This window comes from Lutjanus erythropterus, chromosome 6 (assembly GCF_056507025.1).
Source record: "Lutjanus erythropterus isolate fLutEry1 chromosome 6, fLutEry1.hap2, whole genome shotgun sequence".
Taxonomy (NCBI): domain Eukaryota; kingdom Metazoa; phylum Chordata; class Actinopteri; order Lutjaniformes; family Lutjanidae; genus Lutjanus; species Lutjanus erythropterus.
In genome coordinates this window covers 34,000,701-34,021,699 of record NC_139322.1, presented here as the reverse complement: position 1 = coordinate 34,021,699, position 20,999 = coordinate 34,000,701, and the positions used below count along the sequence as shown (strand labels likewise).

General features: G+C 37.8%; 2 protein-coding genes across 2 annotated transcripts in view; one reads left to right on the top strand and one right to left on the bottom strand.

The window, feature by feature from the left end:
* The window catches only part of calcrl2 (calcitonin receptor-like 2), a 39,872-nt gene extending 38,117 nt beyond the window's left edge, over window positions 1–1,755 (bottom strand). Inside the window, exon 1 of the mRNA XM_084721755.1 lies at window positions 1,629–1,755. Within this exon, the coding sequence (XP_084577881.1) occupies window positions 1,629–1,678 (50 nt within the window). The 5' untranslated portion in view covers window positions 1,679–1,755. The remainder of the gene's footprint in view (window positions 1–1,628) is intronic.
* A 1,888-nt stretch (window positions 1,756–3,643) lies between these two features.
* The window catches only part of itchb (itchy E3 ubiquitin protein ligase b), a 29,607-nt gene continuing 12,251 nt past the window's right edge, over window positions 3,644–20,999 (top strand). The window contains exons 1-9 of the mRNA XM_084721754.1: window positions 3,644–3,801; window positions 9,960–10,051; window positions 11,126–11,267; window positions 14,844–14,968; window positions 17,440–17,574; window positions 17,884–17,929; window positions 18,035–18,216; window positions 18,659–18,905; window positions 20,126–20,221. Of these exons, the coding sequence (XP_084577880.1) occupies window positions 9,982–10,051; window positions 11,126–11,267; window positions 14,844–14,968; window positions 17,440–17,574; window positions 17,884–17,929; window positions 18,035–18,216; window positions 18,659–18,905; window positions 20,126–20,221 (1,043 nt within the window). The 5' untranslated portion in view covers window positions 3,644–3,801; window positions 9,960–9,981. The remainder of the gene's footprint in view (window positions 3,802–9,959; window positions 10,052–11,125; window positions 11,268–14,843; window positions 14,969–17,439; window positions 17,575–17,883; window positions 17,930–18,034; window positions 18,217–18,658; window positions 18,906–20,125; window positions 20,222–20,999) is intronic.

Genomic DNA, 20,999 nt, shown 5'->3' with positions numbered 1-20,999 from the left:
TTTTCTTGCCTTTCTGACCCCCAGTCCTTTGTGATGGGTTTATCAGTGCTGAGGTCAAAGTTAAAGGTGTGATGTTATGAAGAAGTATTATGTCCCAATTGTATGCATATGCAACAGAACAAATTCTGGCAGGGTAGCTACAGTAAAAATAAAGAGTATAAGTATGTGATTTGTAATGCAGGGAATGTCTTTTTTTTTTTTTTTAACTTTTTAGCTGGCTAGAAACAGTGGTAATGTTTTGTTAACTTTTTGGCTAGCTAGAAACAAAGTGACTGTTGTGTTAAGTTTTTAGCTAGCTAGCAGAACATGCAATATTAAGGAACACAGCAGCCAAAAGTTAACAGTTTCCCCTTTTCTTTTGTACTTACTAGGTCCTGGCAGTACTCAATTTTTTTTACTTATTCTAATTTGTGTAAGCGAGCATTTCCAAATTGATTAAACTCTTTAATTTCAGTTTATATCACTAAACTTAGATTTACTAAACAGAGATTAGTTTTTAGTTGTGCCACAGAGCTCTGTTTAATTTTAAATCTGGATGAATTCATTTTAAACCTAGTTTTGGTAAACACTCCTAATCTTGGATTAAATTATTCTTTATTGATGCAACGCAGTCTAAGAGGGATATGTTTTAGCTTCCATTTGATTGGTCAACATTTTGAGTGGTTTCAGTAAAAGCTGAAACCCTCGGTCACTGGTATTTAGGTTTCTGAACTGCACCTCAGTATACACAAAAGCCCAAACACTCTTAACACAACTTCTGCTTTAATCAAAAAGCAGCTGCATTAGAAGCTAATTCTAACTTGATTGAGTCACAGCTCTGCTTATGACAGAAAACAGTATCATCTTCCAGTAAATTACTGAATCACTGTAATATTGCCCACCGTTACCGTCACAAGTCATTCACTTTTAACTCTGTGTTGACTTACTATGTTGACCAAGGACTCATCCGCCATCTGTTGTCTTTCATGTTGGTGGAGATAATCACAGCGACACTCTATTCAACTCCATTCTATTTCTATTTCTATTCATATGGTACTCAGAATTGCAACTGTAGAAGCAGGCAGCGAGCCAGCTCAGGGTGTGACCTTCCCCTCAACCTGCATTCATCCTCAATGATATACTCCACAACCCCATACAGGAAAAAACACAGCTATATTCCTTTAATATTTATATAGATTTAATTAAGTTTTAGAGTGTGTGTGGCAGTCAGTGGTTACTTCAGAATGTCACCTTAATATAGTTTGAGATTACACAGTCCTATAATATTCTGTCTTCTTATTGCATCTTACCTTCTATCTGTGGTGCTCAATTTTAAATTTATAGACGTGTTAAAGTACTTAATGTTGTGTTGCACTTAAACTTGACCATCCCCATAATATTCCTGAACTCACTTAACCTTTCATGTGATAAAAAGTTTTACATTAGCATTAATATCATTATTATATTGACTGTCATATCGCCCTATTACTTTTTCATGAGGGTAAAATTGCGTTACATCCTGAGTTGACACATTTCACAGCAGCACATTCAAGTGAAGCCTTATTAAAATCAAAACACTGCAATAAGCGAGTTTTCTAAGTATCTGGCAGCCTGTCTTCTGGAGTGAAAAACAAAGACTTGTTGCTTACCTTTTCTTTGCGTGAGCTGTCAAACTGTCTTTTCCTCCAAATATCCCCATGCTTGCATGTTCCGAGCAGAGCAGGGTCTCATGCTGCTCCTCTGTCAACACTGACCAACCTCCTCGACCACTCACACACAGCAGACAAGTCGGACACAGCTGCGAACACACACCTTCCTGTTATCACTTTCAAAATAAAACGCTCACTGCCATTTTTGTTTTGAAAAATTTAGAACCAAAGTGAAGTTTAGCCATTATTTTATGCTTATATACCATAATTAATCACATCATGTCAGTTTTCAATTTTTTTAATATATTTTCTTTCAATCAGTTTTTGGCAATGCATCATAAAATATTATACTCTCAAGCATACATATTTGGCTATATGAGCACAGTTAGAGTGACCAATAGAAACATATTTTCTAATTTAGTCACATAATATCACACTGCCAATACATTTTCCAAAAATCCATCCACACAATCGTTCAATTCAATTTCTTTACAATTAGCCAGAGGTATAAAGAAGTCATGAATCACACAGAGATTGTTATCTATATTAACTTGATAGCTACCTATGCTTTTCACACCATGTACAGTTTTCTCAGTAACTGACCAGATTCAAAATCATTTGCTAAAGGCTAAACATATTACTGAAAAAATGAATAGATTATATGACATAAAATAAATGTAAGTAGGCCAACATTAAGGTTGCTTTACTGTGTTGTAGTTCATGTTGTTTCCTTGAGTGACACATTTGAAGCCTTTATTTTGACGATAAGGGTTAACTTCTGGTATCACCCTGCTACTCTCTGCTGGTCTGACTTGGAACAAGGCTGCAGTTGAAATAATAAAAAAATGTCAATATTTTGACACTTGAGCTAAGTCGTTGTTTCAAAAAAGCAGTCGCTACAGACAACATATCAACAATAAGCTTAAGGGATCAGACAAATATGTGCTGACTTGTTTAATTCGACCACAACAGAAAAAATATCCCAGTAAAGGCAATTTAAAAGCTCTTAGCTGCCGATTTCTATAAATTGTAATACAATACGTATTTTATGGAATATAAAAAACACATGAAAAATGCATTATGATTAGATTAATAATGAGATGTCAGTGTTATATATATAAAGTATATATAATAGTTACTAATTATCTGCTGATCTAAAACAACCTCTAGTAGTATTATTTTGGGAAGTACAACACTGCCATCTGCTGTTTGGACTTGTGGCAGTTGGACCATAACAACAGTAAATAGCAAAAATATAATTCAATTATTATTATTATTATTATTATTATTGTTGTTGTTGTTGTTGTTGTTGTTGTTGTTGTTGTTGTTAGTAGTGGTAGAAGGAGTAGTTGGAGGAGTATTGTTGTTGTCATTATTATTAGATAGCTCTCATGTATGTATGTATTTATTTATTTACTTATGCTTATTTATTTTTGTCTTTCAGATGTATAATTACACAGGGGTAGAAGTAATCAATAACTAATACTCAAATTACTGTAGTATTTTTGGGGTACTTGTACTTTTATGAGATTTTAAGTCTTTACTTTTACTTGTACTTAGGTATCCGTTACATCATGTAATCTACTTAGATACTTTAAAAACCATACTTGAGTACTGAGTACAATTTGAATTCTGCATTTTTGTAGCCAATAAGGTGATCTGATAGCAAACAAGCCACTGAAAACCAGGACATATGGACGAAAACTAAAACAAAACATGAGGAGAAAAACACTAGTTTTGTATCGAATCAATTATTAATGATTAATCGATTGTTAGCGTTTAAACTATTAGTTCAGCAAAACACACAAAATTTGCAACCCTCACTGCAGAGGTGACGGTGACGTTTGACTATGGCAATGGGTGATAATGGAAAAAATTCTGTTTCGGGGCCATTCTGATTTTATAATATTAACAAGGACCACAAATGCATCAGCATGTTTACTGGCGGCCCATTGGTCCATTCTGCTCCAACTCTGATCCAATCACAGCGCAGAGGGGCAGGAGCGTGCGCCCCACCTTGTTTCGGTCACGTGACTTGAGCTTACGAAGATGGTGGAAGTTTCTTCTTCCTTGAAGTGAAACCCCGACTGAAACCTAAACAAGCCGCACACCGAGGGCTGGGATACCATTCTGACGTTATCACTTTGGATTAACAGCCTCTCCTCGGCTCCGGGTAAGTGAAAGAAGCCAATTACTAGCTCTCTCACTGGTGGTATTTGTTTTTTTTCACAGCCGTTGGACTTTGGGATTTCCAGCCAGCCATGATGATGGCAGGAGCTAGTAGGCTAGCAGTTAGCCGGGCTGTTGGGATGGCAGCTGGCAGGCAGGCTGTCAGGAGAGCCGGTGGACAGCTGACATTCAACACGTACTGTGACCACACCGCCACTGTAAACATGTACACTGTTTAGCGTCGGTGCAGTTTATTAGCTAGTCAGAACATACCGTTCCTCGCTGTAGAGCTAACCTGAGTTAGCGTTAGCTCGTTATTCAGTCTTGTTGGCTTAAATGATATAATCGTTACCATCATTTTTATCGTAGCATGCCAGAAAGGGAATGTAGGAGAACAATGCGTACAAAGAGGCGACGTTACGTTGTGCGTAACTAATGTATGCTGGGTGACGCAGTAGTAATTCAAGTGATTAGAGTTGCTTGTCTTTAGTTTCTCGTTCTCATATGGAGAGAACAGTACCCCAAACTCCATTTAATATTTTGTAATCTGTGTTGCCGCGCTCTTTAGTAAAGCTGTAGAACACAAATATGAGACTTTCACGCCGCATTAGGAGCCACTCCTCAATACGGCATGTAGTATATTTTAGTAATTATATCTAAGAAATATTTTGCTGATATAAGCACAGTAGTTGGACGTCCAGCAAAACTGCTGCTGAAACTTCATTTTTGCTATTTATAGATTAGGTTTCCTCCTTTCCAGTGTCCCCTGTTAGCAGCAGCTGTTATGACTGCATATTTTTGTCTCCTTAGATAATTGTAGTTATGTGGGAGAAACAAACAAAGAAGGAAAGACAATGATTGTTTTTGTCACAGTTGTTAGTCATCTGCAACTTGGAAAGGTTGGTTGTGTTGGTTTGTGTCATCGTCTGCCACTGTTGTTCTCCTCAGGCATACTGGGTGGCCCTCCTGTTATGGGAAATGTTCTGAGTGATAATAATCAGTGACAAGAACACGATTTCCTGACCTGAGTCACGATTGATATTCATTTGAGACCTAATTAATTACTGAATTAAATCATTCAAATAATCAGTTAAATTAACTGCCCACTATTTTGAAAATTGGTTTGAATTAATTTTTAAGAAAAAAAAGTCTAAATTTTCTGATTCCAGCATATTAAATAAATTAATACTTTTAGGCTGTGGACAACACAAGACATTTTAGAACATCATCTTAGGTTTGGGAAACACTGATCAACATTTTTTAAAATTTTCTGACATTTTATCAGCAAACAGCTATTTATTGAGTAATCGAGAAAATAAACAACCAATTAATCGACTAAAAAAATGCAGTCATTGCAGTCCTAGACCTACTTTGTGATCACATCAGACTTTCAGGAACTCACAATCCAGTTTTCTACTACTGTGTATTTTAAAAACGCAAGCCATGATTTTTCCATTTTGAATATTAGTAAGTGTGGACAGTGGCATTAAGTAGAAGCAGGATTCTTCAGTGTTGTTTCCTCAAAGCATCATAGAAGGACCTGTTTGTCCCTTTATCTTATACTCATACTAGTGTATCTCTACAAGTTAACCCATCAAAGAGACTACAAGTTCAGCTTATAGCTGATGAAATTCAGATACGTTTTTTAGATTTGGTTGATTTTCAGGGAGGTTTAGAGTTGTAACAATACCAGGATTATAAACTTTGATATAATCCTAGTATTAAAAATACTTGGTACTTCTTTTGATACCGTGGCAAAAAGAAGATAAATCATAGGCACACAGAAATTAATTAACAACATGAACACATTGAGATCTTAAAGTAGCACTTCATCATTTTTTTATAGCTTTGATACAATGTTGTAATTAATTATTGATACTATGGTATAATTAATTAATTAGCTATTGTATCTTTTTGAACATGTGGTATTAAAGAATATCGATGTCTAGATACTTTTGACAGCCTTAGTTCAGGTACATAACAGTAATACCCCATAAGAGAACGTACTCAGAGGTCTGTAGCCAGGGAAATGGTCCAGTTTGAGCTCAAATTCGATTAGAAATGCCTGACAGAATCACAAACACAATTTGGTGGTCTGTGGAGGATCTTATTTAGCTGGTAAAAAAAAAATCCAAGGAAGGAGTTTAATATTCAGTGAACACCCTCATCTACAAAACACGGTCGGCCTGCTTGCGAGGCTGCAAAGTCAGCAGTTGCAATTAATTATTGACAGAGACTAAAGCAGTTGCCAAAGTGAAAGTTTACCCAGGAGCTCCTCACTTCTCTCCTGTTCTGCCATGTGCATACTGGACGAGATAGACTGAGGAACATGCATTATTCAGGGGCACATTAAGGTAACAGACCAGATTCTAGGAAAGATCACAGGATCTGATTTTCTGTCCCAGTGTTTCGCTGTCCTTTCTGTCTGTCTTTGATTGACATATTTGTCAGTGGCTGTGGTGGACCTTAGTTGGCATTGGGTTTTTAGAGTTCACATCCATTAACATGCCCAAACCCACCCCCTTTTTTTTTTCTGGTCAAGAAAACGTTATATGAGTGGTATTTACTTCTTTTAAAAGGAAATTATCCCCCAAACCAGTTAATGCTGTTGTCAGCAGCTTTTGTGAATATATTTTAGTAATCTAAAACAGAAATCATAAACATCAGGTGATGGTGCCAATCTCTTAAAGCTTCATTCTAGAGTCACTTCACAATTTATGCTTCTAAAGTTGTACCAGGAAAATCTATCATAGAAGACGTGAAGATAAAGAAAGATATCATCAGCATTGAGAAGTGAATAAGCAAAGTCACAAATGCAAGTTCTTCTCAGTGTTTACAAATGATTTGGTTACCCAAATAGTGGCTAATTTGTAATCCTTCGGGGGAAATAATACAGAATCTCTCATCAGGGCTCAACAATAAAGAGTGGGTTGACTTTGGGCAAGTAGATTTCTGAGCCATTTGCATGACTGACAAGTAAATTAACTCATTAAAGGGATAGTTCAGACAAAAATGAAAATTTAGTCATTATCTGCTTGCCCTCATGGTGATTGAAGGTTGGGTTGAGTTTTTTAGTTCACAAAAAACTGCTTGAGTTTTACAGGAAAATAGACTTGCATAATCTCCCAGACAACTGAAGTGAATGGTGCCTCCATACTGTTCGTCCGGTGTAATCTAGGTCTCTTAAAGCTCCAACATGCCAAGTTGACTTGAAAGACATCGTTTACACCATTTTCTTAGCCTGAATCTTCACTGTAGATCCTTAGCTTGGAGCCACGTTCATGTGCACATGCACACTGTCTGAACTGGGTGTGTGTGGTGTGACAGTGTGCATGCTGCATGTCGGGACTGCAAGAGACTTGGATCAAAAAACTAAAAAAACTAAACCCAACTCTAAGGGTTAGTAGATAATGACTGAATTTTCATTTTTGGATGAACTATCCCTTTAACATTAATGTTGAACCCTGCTAACTGAAGTAGAAGGAGGCCTAGATGTTTTGGTTTGAGGAAAACTGGTATAAGCTCCATGAGGGGTGGAAGGTAGAAAAGGTATAGAAAGAACACAAACATAAATTTGCCCCGTGCTATGAATTTAGCTGATACTGATGCAGAGTCTTCCCTTTGCTTGACCAAAAAGCAGCATGATGGTTAAAATGTTAAAAGCACAAGGAAAAGAACCAATGATGTAAGAGCTCTGCCAGATTTGAAGATATATGGCGAACTAAGCTAAACAGACAAACAGAAGTTTGCTATTTATTATTCCTGTTTTGCATGTTAAATATCAGTTAAATAACTTTATACTTTGTGAAATATGTCCTAGCAACAAAGTTAAGAGTACAGCAATAGCTGCCATGCAGTTGTCATATTAGTGCTTTAACTCTGCAGAAGAATGCAGTTTGAAATTTCAAGAAAAACATATATACTGTGATATTTATGTACCGTCACTGTCCATGCCTTAAATTATACTGGGATATAAATTTTAGGACATACCACTCAGCCCAAGGCTCCAGCAGGTAAGCTGGTATACTTAGTTACTTATATTTATGATAATGAATGGATGGACGGTTAGAGTACATAAAGAATAAATATTTGTTAAGAACAGCAACTAGCAACAGCATTTAAGCAGTTGTTGACAGTTGTGTAGACACTTCTGTGGATCTCTTTGCAGTTAGGTGTATTTTGCTCTCAGACACAGATCAGAAGCCCAGGAACAAGTTGAATTTTGGAGTCTAATTTTGAAAATGGTAGAATGACAAGATGACAAAATGACACTTTATAAAAGCTTTTTATTTCCTAGAATGACAATGAAACTTCTGACAAGTGACTCTCACAGATTGTCAAGCTTGTTTGACTTGATGATTTGAGTTTACAGTCTGTTCTCTTCATGCTATTCTGAATGCAAATGTCAACAGTTGATAATGTTTAAGTATTCAGGATAGATTCATGGAAGGAAAGACAATATATAAATGTAGCCTCTCCATCTACTAAAATTGACGCTCCAAATGAGTGTTATTACATTACAGTGCATTAGGTTACATATATTTGGCAGATGCTTTTGTCAAAAATCGACTCACAGTAAGTGCATTTAAATGTCATCAAAACTTGTAAGTGCAATGTTAGTAGCATCACGTAGCTGAGGGCTACATGGTGGTATTATGGAGGCTCAGTGAGCCATGTTTGACTTGGTTGAGACTGGATAATTTACTGTTTTTCTTGTAAAGTGAATAAAGCCAGAGAAAGACAAACTGCTTTACTTTATGGCTTAAAACTGGTTCAAGCCTGAAGCGAAAGAGATGAAAGCAAATGTGCACAGTCAAATGACATGAATACAGGCAAAACACGTGCAGATATGGCAAGGGCACACAAGTTCATTTAGAGGGAACAAGAAGGCCATAATTATTTGTATGTCATTCATGTAGGATACAAATAGGCGGTAATTAATTAGATTGATCATGATTTGCTTTATGCCTCTTCCCTGTAAGTTTACATTGTCAGCTTCTAATAGTGACTGATTGGATGCAGTTACTAACATTTCCTCAGCCCAGCTTGACTGAAATCATTCTGATTAGGGATTTCAACTTGACTGTTAAATGTATGCTAAATAAAACTGTCCAATAAGTTGTGTGTTTACGTGCCTCAAAGACATGTGCAAAGTGGTTCTGCCTGCTGTGAAGCAAGTATATGCAGACTGACTAATCTGCCAGAAATATAACAGAAGAAGAAGTGGTTGCGCCTGTTAATACCACAATTTGGACCCACATCCTGAACTGGAAACAGTATTCACATTTCTGCTGTTTTATTCTAATTGAGCAGCAATCTCAGCAGCAGATGCTCATCCTGCAATCTGTTTCAGCTCACAGAAAAGTTTTATTTTGCCACTGCCATTCCAACTAGAGAGAACAATATTGGTTTTGAATTTCTATTTTTTATACAATACCCTGAAAAAAAAAAGGTATTCAGTACCATTTTTGATACCATGGGAAAAAATGAGACGTGGTGAGAGGAAGCTAGCACTGTAAGTGAGTGGGAGGTGGCACTATGCTGACACTGCAGTGGTGTGTGTGTGTCAACTCGCTGTTGGAGCGAAGAGAGAGTCTTGAAAACATTTCAGATATTCACTGTCAATAATTATCAACATATCAAGATTTTTGACAACACTAGTTTACATCCCTCTCTCTCAATCTGATAGAAAATTCCTTTTGATTGAGTCAGATCAGGCCAGTGTCTTCCAATAGAGGTGGTTACATGAGACGTTTTATTCTGATTGGGCTATTATTTTAATTATTAGTCGAACATTAGGGCCCGTTTAGATGTAGTGGGTTGTAATGTATTTTATATTATGTGTCTTAATGTTGAACCATACATCTGTCTAATACTTAATAAAAAACTGATGGTTATTAGAATAAATAAAGTTGAAACTTCATTGTGCTTAAAGCAATATTGATAACATATTTTTAGCGAGCTTTGCGGGTTGGTTAGTAAAACATAGAGTCCTTAATTATTGGAATCATGTCTGTTAATAGTGAGACGTAATATTTTTCAAGTCTTTCATACTTTGGACTAAACACATTTGGTCTAAGTGATCTGATGTGTATGTTGCATATCCGTAGCAGTGGGAAACCAATTAGTCACCGCTCTAATGATGTATTGTCTGTCCTGCAGCCCTTCATCCCAGCCCTATGACATGGCCAGTGGAGTCACCAAGTCGGGCACTTCCAACGGTTACCCTATGAAGGCTCAGCTACAAATCATTGGTAAGGTTTCAAAAAACGGTCAGGTTATTTTGTTTGTCATATGTTTTTCATTTAAAAAAAAAGGAAATAAATAAATACTATATAATCCTGCTTATGCCATGTTTATTTGCCAAAAATATTAAATAAAAGCATTCACAGATTTTTTGGAAGTGAAATTTTTACATTCAAAATTAAAAGTTACATAGCAAGAGTGTATCATTGTCATGATAAGGAATAATTCTAGTCCCTTTTACAACCAATCTCAACTGGCTGGCTGCAGTTGATCATGAGTAAAGACTACCTCCAAACTGGAGGTAAGGACATTTCACTTACTTGTAACTCCCAAAAGTTCCCTTTTTCCTTCCTTTTTGAGGATATATATTCCTATAAAAAAAAAAGCTGCTGTGGAACATAAAAAAGGTGCCGCTTCTTCTAAGCCGCGTTAATTAGTCTCTTGTCCTCCCTTTTAACTGCTTTGATGAGGGAAACGGAAACGTCACGGATGTCGATTTTTAACCAGATAAAGAATTTTGGACACGAGTGAAACTTGGCCGAAACATAGTCACACTGAGCAATTTTTCAGGCAAGTGACCTGTCGCTCAGCCTTTTGGCTGACACACAGAGCAGGTTAGGCTGTCCTTATTTGAAAACTGAAGTGATCAGCCGTTCGCTTGCTCATTTGCATCACTTCCAGTTAGGAAGTGGTGTGAGCTTTGACAGCTGGGCTCTTCAATATTACAATGGTGACAAGTTACGCTAGTTAAGTTAATGCTTTCCTTACTAGACACGTCAAAAAGTCTGCTGTGATGAAGGCCTGCTGTGAGAACTTCTTCTTCACTGCATCACCAGACATTTTAAGATAGTCACCATGGCTACCCCACCAGCTAAATATTTTGCACTGGTTTTAATTTCAACTGGTAAAATCCAGATGTCATTGCAGTCATGTCCCTCTGTTCTGCTTTTCATTTAAAAAATGTGTGCTTAAGACAGTATTTCTTTGTTCCTGAATTATTGTTTTCATTTTTCTCTTTCTTTCTGCACCAACATGACTGACTGACTGCTGCACACTTCCTTCTCCCCATCTTCCTGTTTCAGTGCTATCAGCAAAACTAAAAGAGAACAAGAAAAACTGGTTTGGTCCCAGTCCCTATGTGGAAGTGACAGTCGACGGCCAGTCCAAGAAAACAGAGAAATGCAACAACACCCACAGCCCCAAATGGAAGCAGCCGCTCACTGTGTGAGTCAAAGTCTTGCCAGATTACCAGATGCATATGACATTTGATCACATTTATGATAATCAGAGCGTCTACATTGTCTGCCTCTGCATGCTGGGATTTGTTAGAGACAGGGTGAATTCTAATGTTTGAATGTTCCCAGAAGACATCTTACAGGCAATTTACTTAGCCTTGATAGACATCTTACCCTAATTATTAGTCACCCTGTTGTGTTAAATGTCACCAGTCTGGTATTCCAGGAAGCTCAAAACAACTCTAAATGTTAGCAAAGCTGTTTTTCTCTGATTTGACTAACACAGATTTTATTTGTGCACACGTTTTAAATTTAACTTTTACCTCAAAGAACTATCAACATTTTGCAACATTTTTGTTAAAATCCTGTGTGAGCTCTAGTTAAATTACAGACCGTCAAGGTAACTAAAACTGCTGTCCCTTGGTGATACAGTACAAGAAATGCTGAAGGTTCTTAAAGTTAAGTACAGTTTTATCACTAAAAGCAGATTTTTAAGGGAAGTGGGGTTGTATGAGGTACTTATCTATAGTCAGTGTAATACCTACTGTAGATGTTGGTAAGTTTGGAGAACCAGCAGGAGTACAGAGGTAGGAAGCTGTACTGCTGTGGACAGAGTCAGCAGCAAAACATATTTGAGCCACTTAAAAAAAGTCTACAAAAAAAGAAATCAATATCAGTATGCTATATTTAGAATATGTTCATCACTTTACATTGCTGTCAAGCAGCCTTTTCTGACAGGAAACTGCTGTTGTATGGCCCAAATACCTTTCTCTGCAAACCAAACTCATTAAGAAAAATGTATTTTACCTTGCAGAACACAGTAGTTGCTGGTCTACAACTGCCTCAATCTGACTTTGGTGAATCTGCACTAACCTTTTAAAACACCTAATTCACACTGTAACACAAACAAACTATCTAATTTAGGCAGGGGTAGACCAGCAACCCCTGTGTTTTGTCAAATTTAACAACTCACTAAAGGTGTGTGGTTGCTTTGGAGAGAACAATATTTAGCTTATATAATGGCGGTTTCCCATTTGAAAAGGCTGTCTGACGGCAGGTTTAAACTGAAAACATTCTAAATTTAGTGTACAGTTAAACTGATATTGATTTTCTTTTTAGATGGACCTTTGTACTGGTTAAAATATTTTTTTTTGCTGACCCTGTCCACAACATTACATCACTTCACTTCCATGCTCCTGCTCTTTTCCGCTTCTCTAAACTGGTGGCATGCCATCTACTGTAGGTAATACACTGACTATGGATAAGTACCTCGTACAACCCCACATCAAAAAACCTGACTCATGCTTTTAAGTTGCTTATCAAGAATGTTGTAATTCTTCAAATATGTTGGGAAGCTTATAAAGAAAAGAAAAGCATGTAATAATACATATCTGTGCTGCTGGTTGAAGTACAGTTCAACCCGTACCAGTCTGTTAATGGTTTGGTGTAATAAACTTGTGGTGACTGCTCATGAGATTACTAATATTCCCCAAAATTTGTGTGAGGAATGAATCAGTTTGGTTGTGAGGAAAAAGTACACCTTGAAGATTTACTGCTGACAGTAGTATTTGGCATTACACATTAGAATTTTCTCAGAAAACTGTCTATCCCTTGAGCATGCAAAAATAGACTTCCTCATAATTGCATTAAAATGCAGGCATAAGGTCTGATCTTGATCTTGATCATGATGTCTTGCCCACAGTTTCGTTTCCAAATGAGTCACCAGGATGTGGATTTTCAGGAAGGATTTTCTCTGTAGAATAACTCTTGGGTTCAGGAGGATAATGGTGTGTGTACAGTTTTAAGAGCAGATATGCTATCGCCAAGTGGCTGGCACTTACAAGGAAAATGGTGCATAGTGGTGAGAGTGTGTCTGGTTCATTTACAGGAATCCTGTTTCTAAACATATACTGTACACTTAGTGCACTCACACCCCTTGACTCCCTGCAGTCTAACATATTCACACATCAGATGTCCCCTTAATTTTAGCCTGCCCAGGATCATCTTCTCTGCACAGCGACCTTCTTAATATAGAGTTCTCTTACAGTTTCTCTTGGACCCATGGGGGCAGGGTTGTTACGTAACAGGTGTTTACTATGGGATGTAATCGGACCTGAGCCCATGTGTCCACAAATGTTTTTTTCTTTTTTTCCCCGAGGTCACTGTGGGCGCTAGCTAAACAACTGTCATAGTGATGGTTATAGACACTCGTTGTCCCCAGATAGCTCCTAAACTTTGTCTGTGGTTTGCTCTCACCACAAGACTATTGCTACTCATACACACAGCCACAGTGGCTGATGGATTTCAAAATACCAGATGCTTTCACTTTTTTATCAGTGAAATAGGTTTTTGAAACCTCTAAACAGCAGTGTGTCCCCTGATATCAGAGAAATCTGCTGAAGTTGAAGTTCATTTTCATCCCTGCTATCAGTCATACTGCTTTTTTTCACTATATCAATTCAACTTAATGTGGTAACATTTTATATTAAGGTGCTTATAATAATCTGTAGTTAACAGGTAACAAGACCCTTATAAGATTCCTATTATACATGATTTTTTTATAAATATGACTATATAAGTGTTAATAACAGCGTAGGAAAATTTATTGTTACATTATAAGTCATTTATAAGCTCTTAGACTATTAACAATTCAGACTGCTTAAGAAAGCTTCTTATAACTGTTTATTACAGACAGTATTGAGTTTAAATAACTTACCTATAATGTCATCATTTTAAACCTTTACTAAGCTTTAGTAAGGTGTCTACATACTTTATTACGCATTTATGAGCAGTTCACGCTGGAGTTATTAACAGCTACTGGATCTAATGAATAAAAACACTTATTAATATTAATAAATCCTTTATTATGCATTTATTATGACAGTTATACACGTATTTTGTGGCCCCTGGATCTAAACTGTAAACAATGTAATCTATTAAGGCTAATAAATCCTTTATTATGCTTTTATAAACTGTTAACTATGCATTTTTTGACTACCTGATTCAAAGCGTGAACAATGCTTATTAAGGTTAATAAATCCTTATTTTGCACTTAATAGTCATTAGGAATTTTGCCTTTACTGGACAGTGGCAGCTGAAGAGAGACAGGAGAGAGGGGAGAGTAAGAGGAGATGTCCTGTGCTGGATTCGAATCTGAGCCACTGCAATAACGACTCACTTGTTCATAAGCATCTTATAAGGACCTTATTACTAATAACTAATGCTTATTACACCTTAATGTAATTGTTAGCCTAAATTCTTATAAGATTGGATACAGATGTTAGGTGGTGGGAAATAGGAAGATGATATGAAGCTATCTTTATTTCTCATTTTGGAAATGTTATTGAGAGATTGAAAAAGAGTTAGTAGTGCTGCTGTAACTAAAAGACTACTGAGCCTGAAACTGTTACTGATGAGAAGTTTGTGAAGTCCTGAGACTTCGACCCTGGAAGGCTTTCTAAAATCAGATCCTCAGTGGATATAAAGAGCAAGGCACCACTCTCTTTTTCATCCAGAAGTATCAATGCATCACACATCGTTCCAACTGAACTGTTTGTTTCAACAGGATTGTGACTCCATTCAGCAAACTAGTGTTTCGTGTGTGGAGCCACCAGACCCTGAAGTCAGATGTGTTGCTTGGCATGGCTTCGCTGGACGTCAGCGACACACTCAAGTCGAACGACATGAAAAGTGAGTGTATCACACACACGCACAGCTGTTCTACATATTCTTACTTTCTGTTCCAGTCCGTACCATTGACTTTGTTATCTTTACAACAATAGCCATCTCTCTCAGGGTGTCCTGTATGTACATCTGTTCTGCAAAAAACATGACTTAAGTCCTGTTCACATGGAAGTAGTATTACCTAGGGACTGCTAGTAATTTGTAATAATTACGGAGGTTGTCTGTGATCTTGTCCTGTGCAAACTGGCATCTTGGTGATTTGAGGTCGTGTATAATTTTAAACATTAATTTTCTGTTGTCAGACAACTGAACAAGTATAACATTTGATTGTGGCTCCTAAGTTGAGCAGCAGTCAACAGCTGTGCTGTGACATTGGCTTTATTGGCATTTAAAAAGACTGATGATGACAGAGAAGGTTAGGAGCAAACAAAAAGTTGAACCAGCCACAAAGCAGCTGTTATTTGATCTAAATGAGCTGTAAATGTGTATTTATGCTTGTAACATGTGCAGAAAGTGGGCATAACAACTCTAAACTATATTATTAATGTGGCTGCTGAAGAGCAGACACTCTGCTTCTGAAATCCTGATGTTACGCCTTGAGTGAAATACAGCCCTGTGTGAATAGGGCTATGGACACACTTGGTGTTATTTTCAGAGATGTATAAGACATACATTTAGAACTAATGTATGAACTAAGTTAGAAATACTTGGTTCCCGTGTGTACTGGTAGCTCAGCTGGTAGAATGTGGGGTCTGCAGTGTGGGTATACAGAATATTTCCAGTGTTCAAAATATATATTTCATGATAAATGGATCAAATATGTGTCAATGTCAAGGATTTTTAAAATATATTTTTTACCATATCTGTTGATTTATTTTAAGTTTAAATTTAGAAGACTGTTGTAACTATAAGAATTTTCTGAGAGGTGTGCAGTTATTAAGACTAATAAAACCTATGCCGACTCTCCACTCAAAACAAAACTAGGATTAATGCCGCAAGGCATAACAATCAACCTTGATCTCAGGGGCCTTTGGCACTCTCAAAGACATGGTGTCATATCAGATTGTAAAAATGCTATCATGACGTGGTGTAGGTAGAGCAGTCAGAGTTTTACTACCAATCCAAACATTTTTTTTCACAAGTTTTGTGGAAGATCTTATGTTGTCCTGTTTTTATTTGATGACATTTTGGATACTGTCAGATAGAGTGGGAGTTATTTTCTATGTTTTCCTGTTGGTGAAACTTGGGTGTCTGAATGCAGCTGCCAGAAATATAAAATGCATCACTTCCTGCACACCGGAGGTTTTGGCAAGGACTTATCTGCTATCTACGTGTTGTGGTACAGGTTGATACAACGGAGTTTCAGCAGTCAAACAAAAATGTAGAAACCGTTTGAGGATCTCAAGGCCTCTATCAACAACCAGGCAACCGTAAAGTATTTGAAAGCATTTACAGATGGGTTATCAGACTTTTTAGTGTAAAAGATAAATCAGTAAGACGCTCCACTTAATGTTTCAGAAGAAAGCTGCTGTTTTTTGTCACTCCCTTTTTCCCTGGTAGATTTTTTTTTGGGTTGTTTATCTTTGGTTTGTTTCTCATAAAGACTCCATTCACTCCCCTGCCTGGTCATTTTTTATGCATGGACCCTGTCCAGCAGTGCTAATGACGGAAAACTCTGGGTACAAATCACATGGCCAGAGCTGATTGATGTTCCATGTCAGAGCAGAAATTTGTAATGAATTGTAGATTTTGTGTTTGTTACAAATGAGCCCCTGATTATCCCAGAAAGAACAACATTCAGTCTGAACAGGAACAGCAGATGAACGGTGTTGTCTTTTTCCTCTCATTTACTTAGATAATTTGTTGTAATTTAGATTATAATATCTCTCTACACTGAGCCAAGTTAAGGACTAGGGGCATGGTTGTGGTACAGTTACACTGAAATTGGTATTTGGCAAAAAAAATGTAACCTTTTAAATTTTTCCTTAATGTTAATAATCTGTTCTCAATGGGTTCACAAAATTCTTCAAAGACAGAAGGAGCAAGGAGAATCCAACAATCTGTTATGAAAGTTGTCATACTTTGAAGGCAGATTTTTATTGCCAATGTCAATTCATCAATGGAAAGTTCAGAGACCACACCAGTGTCAACATTTAGCAGTATGTCTCAGGTTAAATGATGTTTTTATGTGTAATTAGTAGCCTAAGATTATGTTAAATTAGTGTTAAATAAGTTGTAGGCTTAACCCTGTAAACTTGGATGGATTTTGATTGACTGTCAGTGTTTCTATCGTTCATCAAATCTCTTTGAAAGTGATGACATTAATATTGTTTGCCACTGTCTTTGTCATTATAGGTAGGTTTGGGGGGGATTCCATCATCCATTTAAGTTAGATGAATTTAAATGATGTATTTATAGTTACTGGTCTTGATGTGCACTGATTCTTGCCATATTGTATTTTGGTTGTCTCAATGTAGTCTCTGAGGTGGTGCAGACCTTACAGCTGTGCGCAGACAGAGACCAGTCCGATGTGGTGGGAGACCTGTCTGTCTGCCTGGATGGCATGACCGTTGACCCCGAGATGTTTGCCACGGCCGAGGCGGACCATCACAGTGAGTCACAAGAGAGCCGCAAGCTGACAGCATGCAGGCCTCTTTGCTTCAAGTTTAAGTTTGTCATTTCAGCGGTGTAAAATGTGTCCTTTGTTTAGTTGAGACAAAATGCCAGTAAAACAGGACGAGCACATTATGAATTTACGTTCTGTCAGGATCATTTCTTAGTTGCTTGCAGTTCAAGGATGTTGGATAATCAGTTTAGGGTTTACTCACTCGTATTAGATACAGAATTTCTGTGTTTGACTGGTTTTGTTGTCTGAACACATACTACATTTTTTTTATTTATGTTGTGTGTTTTTACTTCAGGTAAATCAAATGGAGAATCACAACCAAATGGGGATTATGTCATAAGGTGCAGTATCTGTTCTTATCTTTGGCCAAGTCTCTCTAGTATCTCATTTCGAGTTTTATTTATTTATTTATTTTATTTATCCTTGTCCACCCTCCCCCCTTACAGGCAGAGCCGAGACAGCTCTCCAGCTGTGGACAGTGTAGATCACAAGTCTTCTCCCAGCGGCCGGAGATCGGTGAACAGTACAGGGTCTCCCTCTGTTTCATCAGGGGGCTCAAGGCCACTCCGACCACCCAGGCCCTCCAGACCTCCTCCTCCCACCCCCCGCAGACCAACCTCTTCACCAGGTCAGACATTTACTGAGCAAATTTAATTTAATCCTAGACAGTTTTCAACTAAGAATGGGAGTGAAACAAAGGTCAAGTGCGCTTCTTTCTGCACTGACTGTGTACTCTGTCACAGTCTAATCAAAGTCAAACATTTACTCTCAGGCTAAATGAGGGGCTGGGCTAACACTGGACTCACACACTCTGAATATTTTTTTTACAATCACTTTAATATGAGCCATATTCCAACTAGTCAACAGTGAAGAATAGCACCAATAACTAGGCTGAATGTGTCAGAGTTGTGTCAGTGAAGAGGAAATTTTGTTTTAGATTAAGTCTGCTGTTGCTCCTTTGCCAACTCAAGCTGCAAAACCAACCAACCTTTATTAAAAACAATGTTCTTTTTTGTTTTGTTTCTTTAGGATCTATGGTTTAACACTGTGATGTCTGATTCTTTCCTCAGCATCTTCCAGCAATGGCTCTGCACCAGCTGAAGGCAGTGACGGGCAGTCGGGTTCTGATACACCGGTGCGAACACCGGCCTCGGGAGCCTCATCGGCCCCAGACTCAAGTCCGTCGGTGGGCTCAGACAGGAACTCTGCATCGGCCGCCAGCTCTGGAGCTGCAGCAACCAGACAGCCAATCAGCAGCATCACTCCTGCTGTCACTCCCAGGGTTCCCGCTGTCAACGCTGCACCGTTGCCCCCTGGGTCAGCCTTCATGTTGTTGTCTCTGTAGAAGAGCTGTGGGAGGTTGTGGTTAACGAATAATCAAAACAAATGTCATCAATTCAAGTTAATGTGTCATTAACATTGAAGAGTGACGGGTATTATCTGATCTTTCATTGTCTTGCTCAGCACTACAGTACTGTAGTCCCCAAGCCAAACAGCTGGTTATATGTTTTGCTGCTTTGTGTAATTAACAAAGAAACAGAACAAAGACAGACTGCAAAAGGGTTGGGCAAAATGTTAAAAATTTTCCAGCAAGGCACCATCAGCCCCAAACTGGTGATTGCCAGTATATTCACACAAGTGTCCCACTCCTGTTGAGCAAGGAGAAATGTGTGAGCATGAGTTTGCAATGTTACAATCCCTAGATGCAATAAATAAGAAAATAATCTCATAAAATGTCACAGAAGGACATTTTCTATTTTCCTTATTAAACAAAAAAGTACAACGGCACACCCTCTGAATTAAAAGTCTCCTTTATGAGATTAATTGCCTTATTAACTTATCATTGTTTAGTCAGGGTATACCCTTTTACTTAAATAAACTGAGTTTAATGTAAAAATATTCTCTCCATAGGCTGTTTTCCCCTCACTCATCCTCAGCTCAGTGGGTGTGTATTTTGCCGCTGAATAAAGCTGCATTGCTGAGTAGCATCTCCCACTCGGTCAATATAAATAAATGAGAGTTTGTGCACAGTAAGAGCATGTGTGAGTGTGAGGACAACAAAGAAATGGGTTTACTGGTTAGTTTGGTTTAGATTTCACATCAAACTTTCACTAAAATCCATAAGAAGATATTTAAAAAACACAAAGCAGTTATGTTTGCAGGCACTAGTGACAAGTATGAAGGTAGAGAAATTATTTCAGACACACACTGCATGTCATTATTGATAGGAACAACATGTTTTTTTTGTCTGTAGAAAACAACACAGTTGTTTCTCAACATTGATTACATCTGTGAGTTTGTCACTTCTGGCATTTTACATTTTTACTTTGGTTGAGACACACTCACTCCCATAATTACTGCTGTTTCAGTTTCGTCACTGTGACAGCATTGTGACCTTTGCTGGCTAATTTTTGCTTTTGCAGCAGGATGACTCGTGTTGTGAAAGTTGTTTTAAATCCATAGATAAGTGAAATTATATGAGCTGAGCACCATTACCTAACATCCACAACTTTTATTGCTGTTGTTTTATTATCCAGGTGGGAGCAGAGGGTGGATCAGAACGGCAGGGTGTATTTTGTGGATCACGTGGAAAAGAGAACAACGTGGGAACGCCCTGAACCACTGCCCCATGGGTAAAAGCTCCTTACCTTTTTATCTTTCTCCTCACAGACACAAATACTATTTACAGTTTTTTTTATTAGTTGATCAAAGAAGACTTTTCCATCTTAAACTATATGGTTACAACAATACTGGTTCATGGCCTGTTTTAAGATCTGCTTATGGTATTTACATTACATTGTTATTCATTATTTAAAAAACTTCTTATAGCTTTTCATAAAAGTGAAATATTCATTTTGCATTTATGCAAAGTGACTCACAATAAGTGCAGTCAACCATGTGGATGCAATTTAGCGCTTAAAGTGCAACATTTAAACCAATAAGACATAGATAAAAGGGTGTTATATTCATTTTATTTCATTCATGGGCCATGGTGCAGTCTCAGCAGGTCTGTGGTCAGTCTGTGACAGAAGGTGGTGTAGAGATTTTGTTGTCCAGATGTGAAGGAGAGGCTTCTCCTCCTCCTCCTCCTCCTCCTCCTCCTCCTCCTAGTGAGGGAGTAGCAAGCTGATTGACAGTAGCAGAGCGTAGTGGGGAGTAGCTGGGATGCATGGTTTGATTACATCCTGGATGTAGGATGGACCTGAGTCTGGAGCTGTGATGTAGTATGGCTGTATTGTTAATTACAGCAGCTGCAGTCCACCATTCCTGTGTCACCCAGCCTGGACATTTTCCCATACAAATCATCTAATTAGCAGTTTTACTAGCCAGAATTAATTAAAATTAATTGGCCAGGTGTTAGCAGTAACATTTGATCAGTAACTATCTGTGGAGGTCCCATTTTATTTGTCT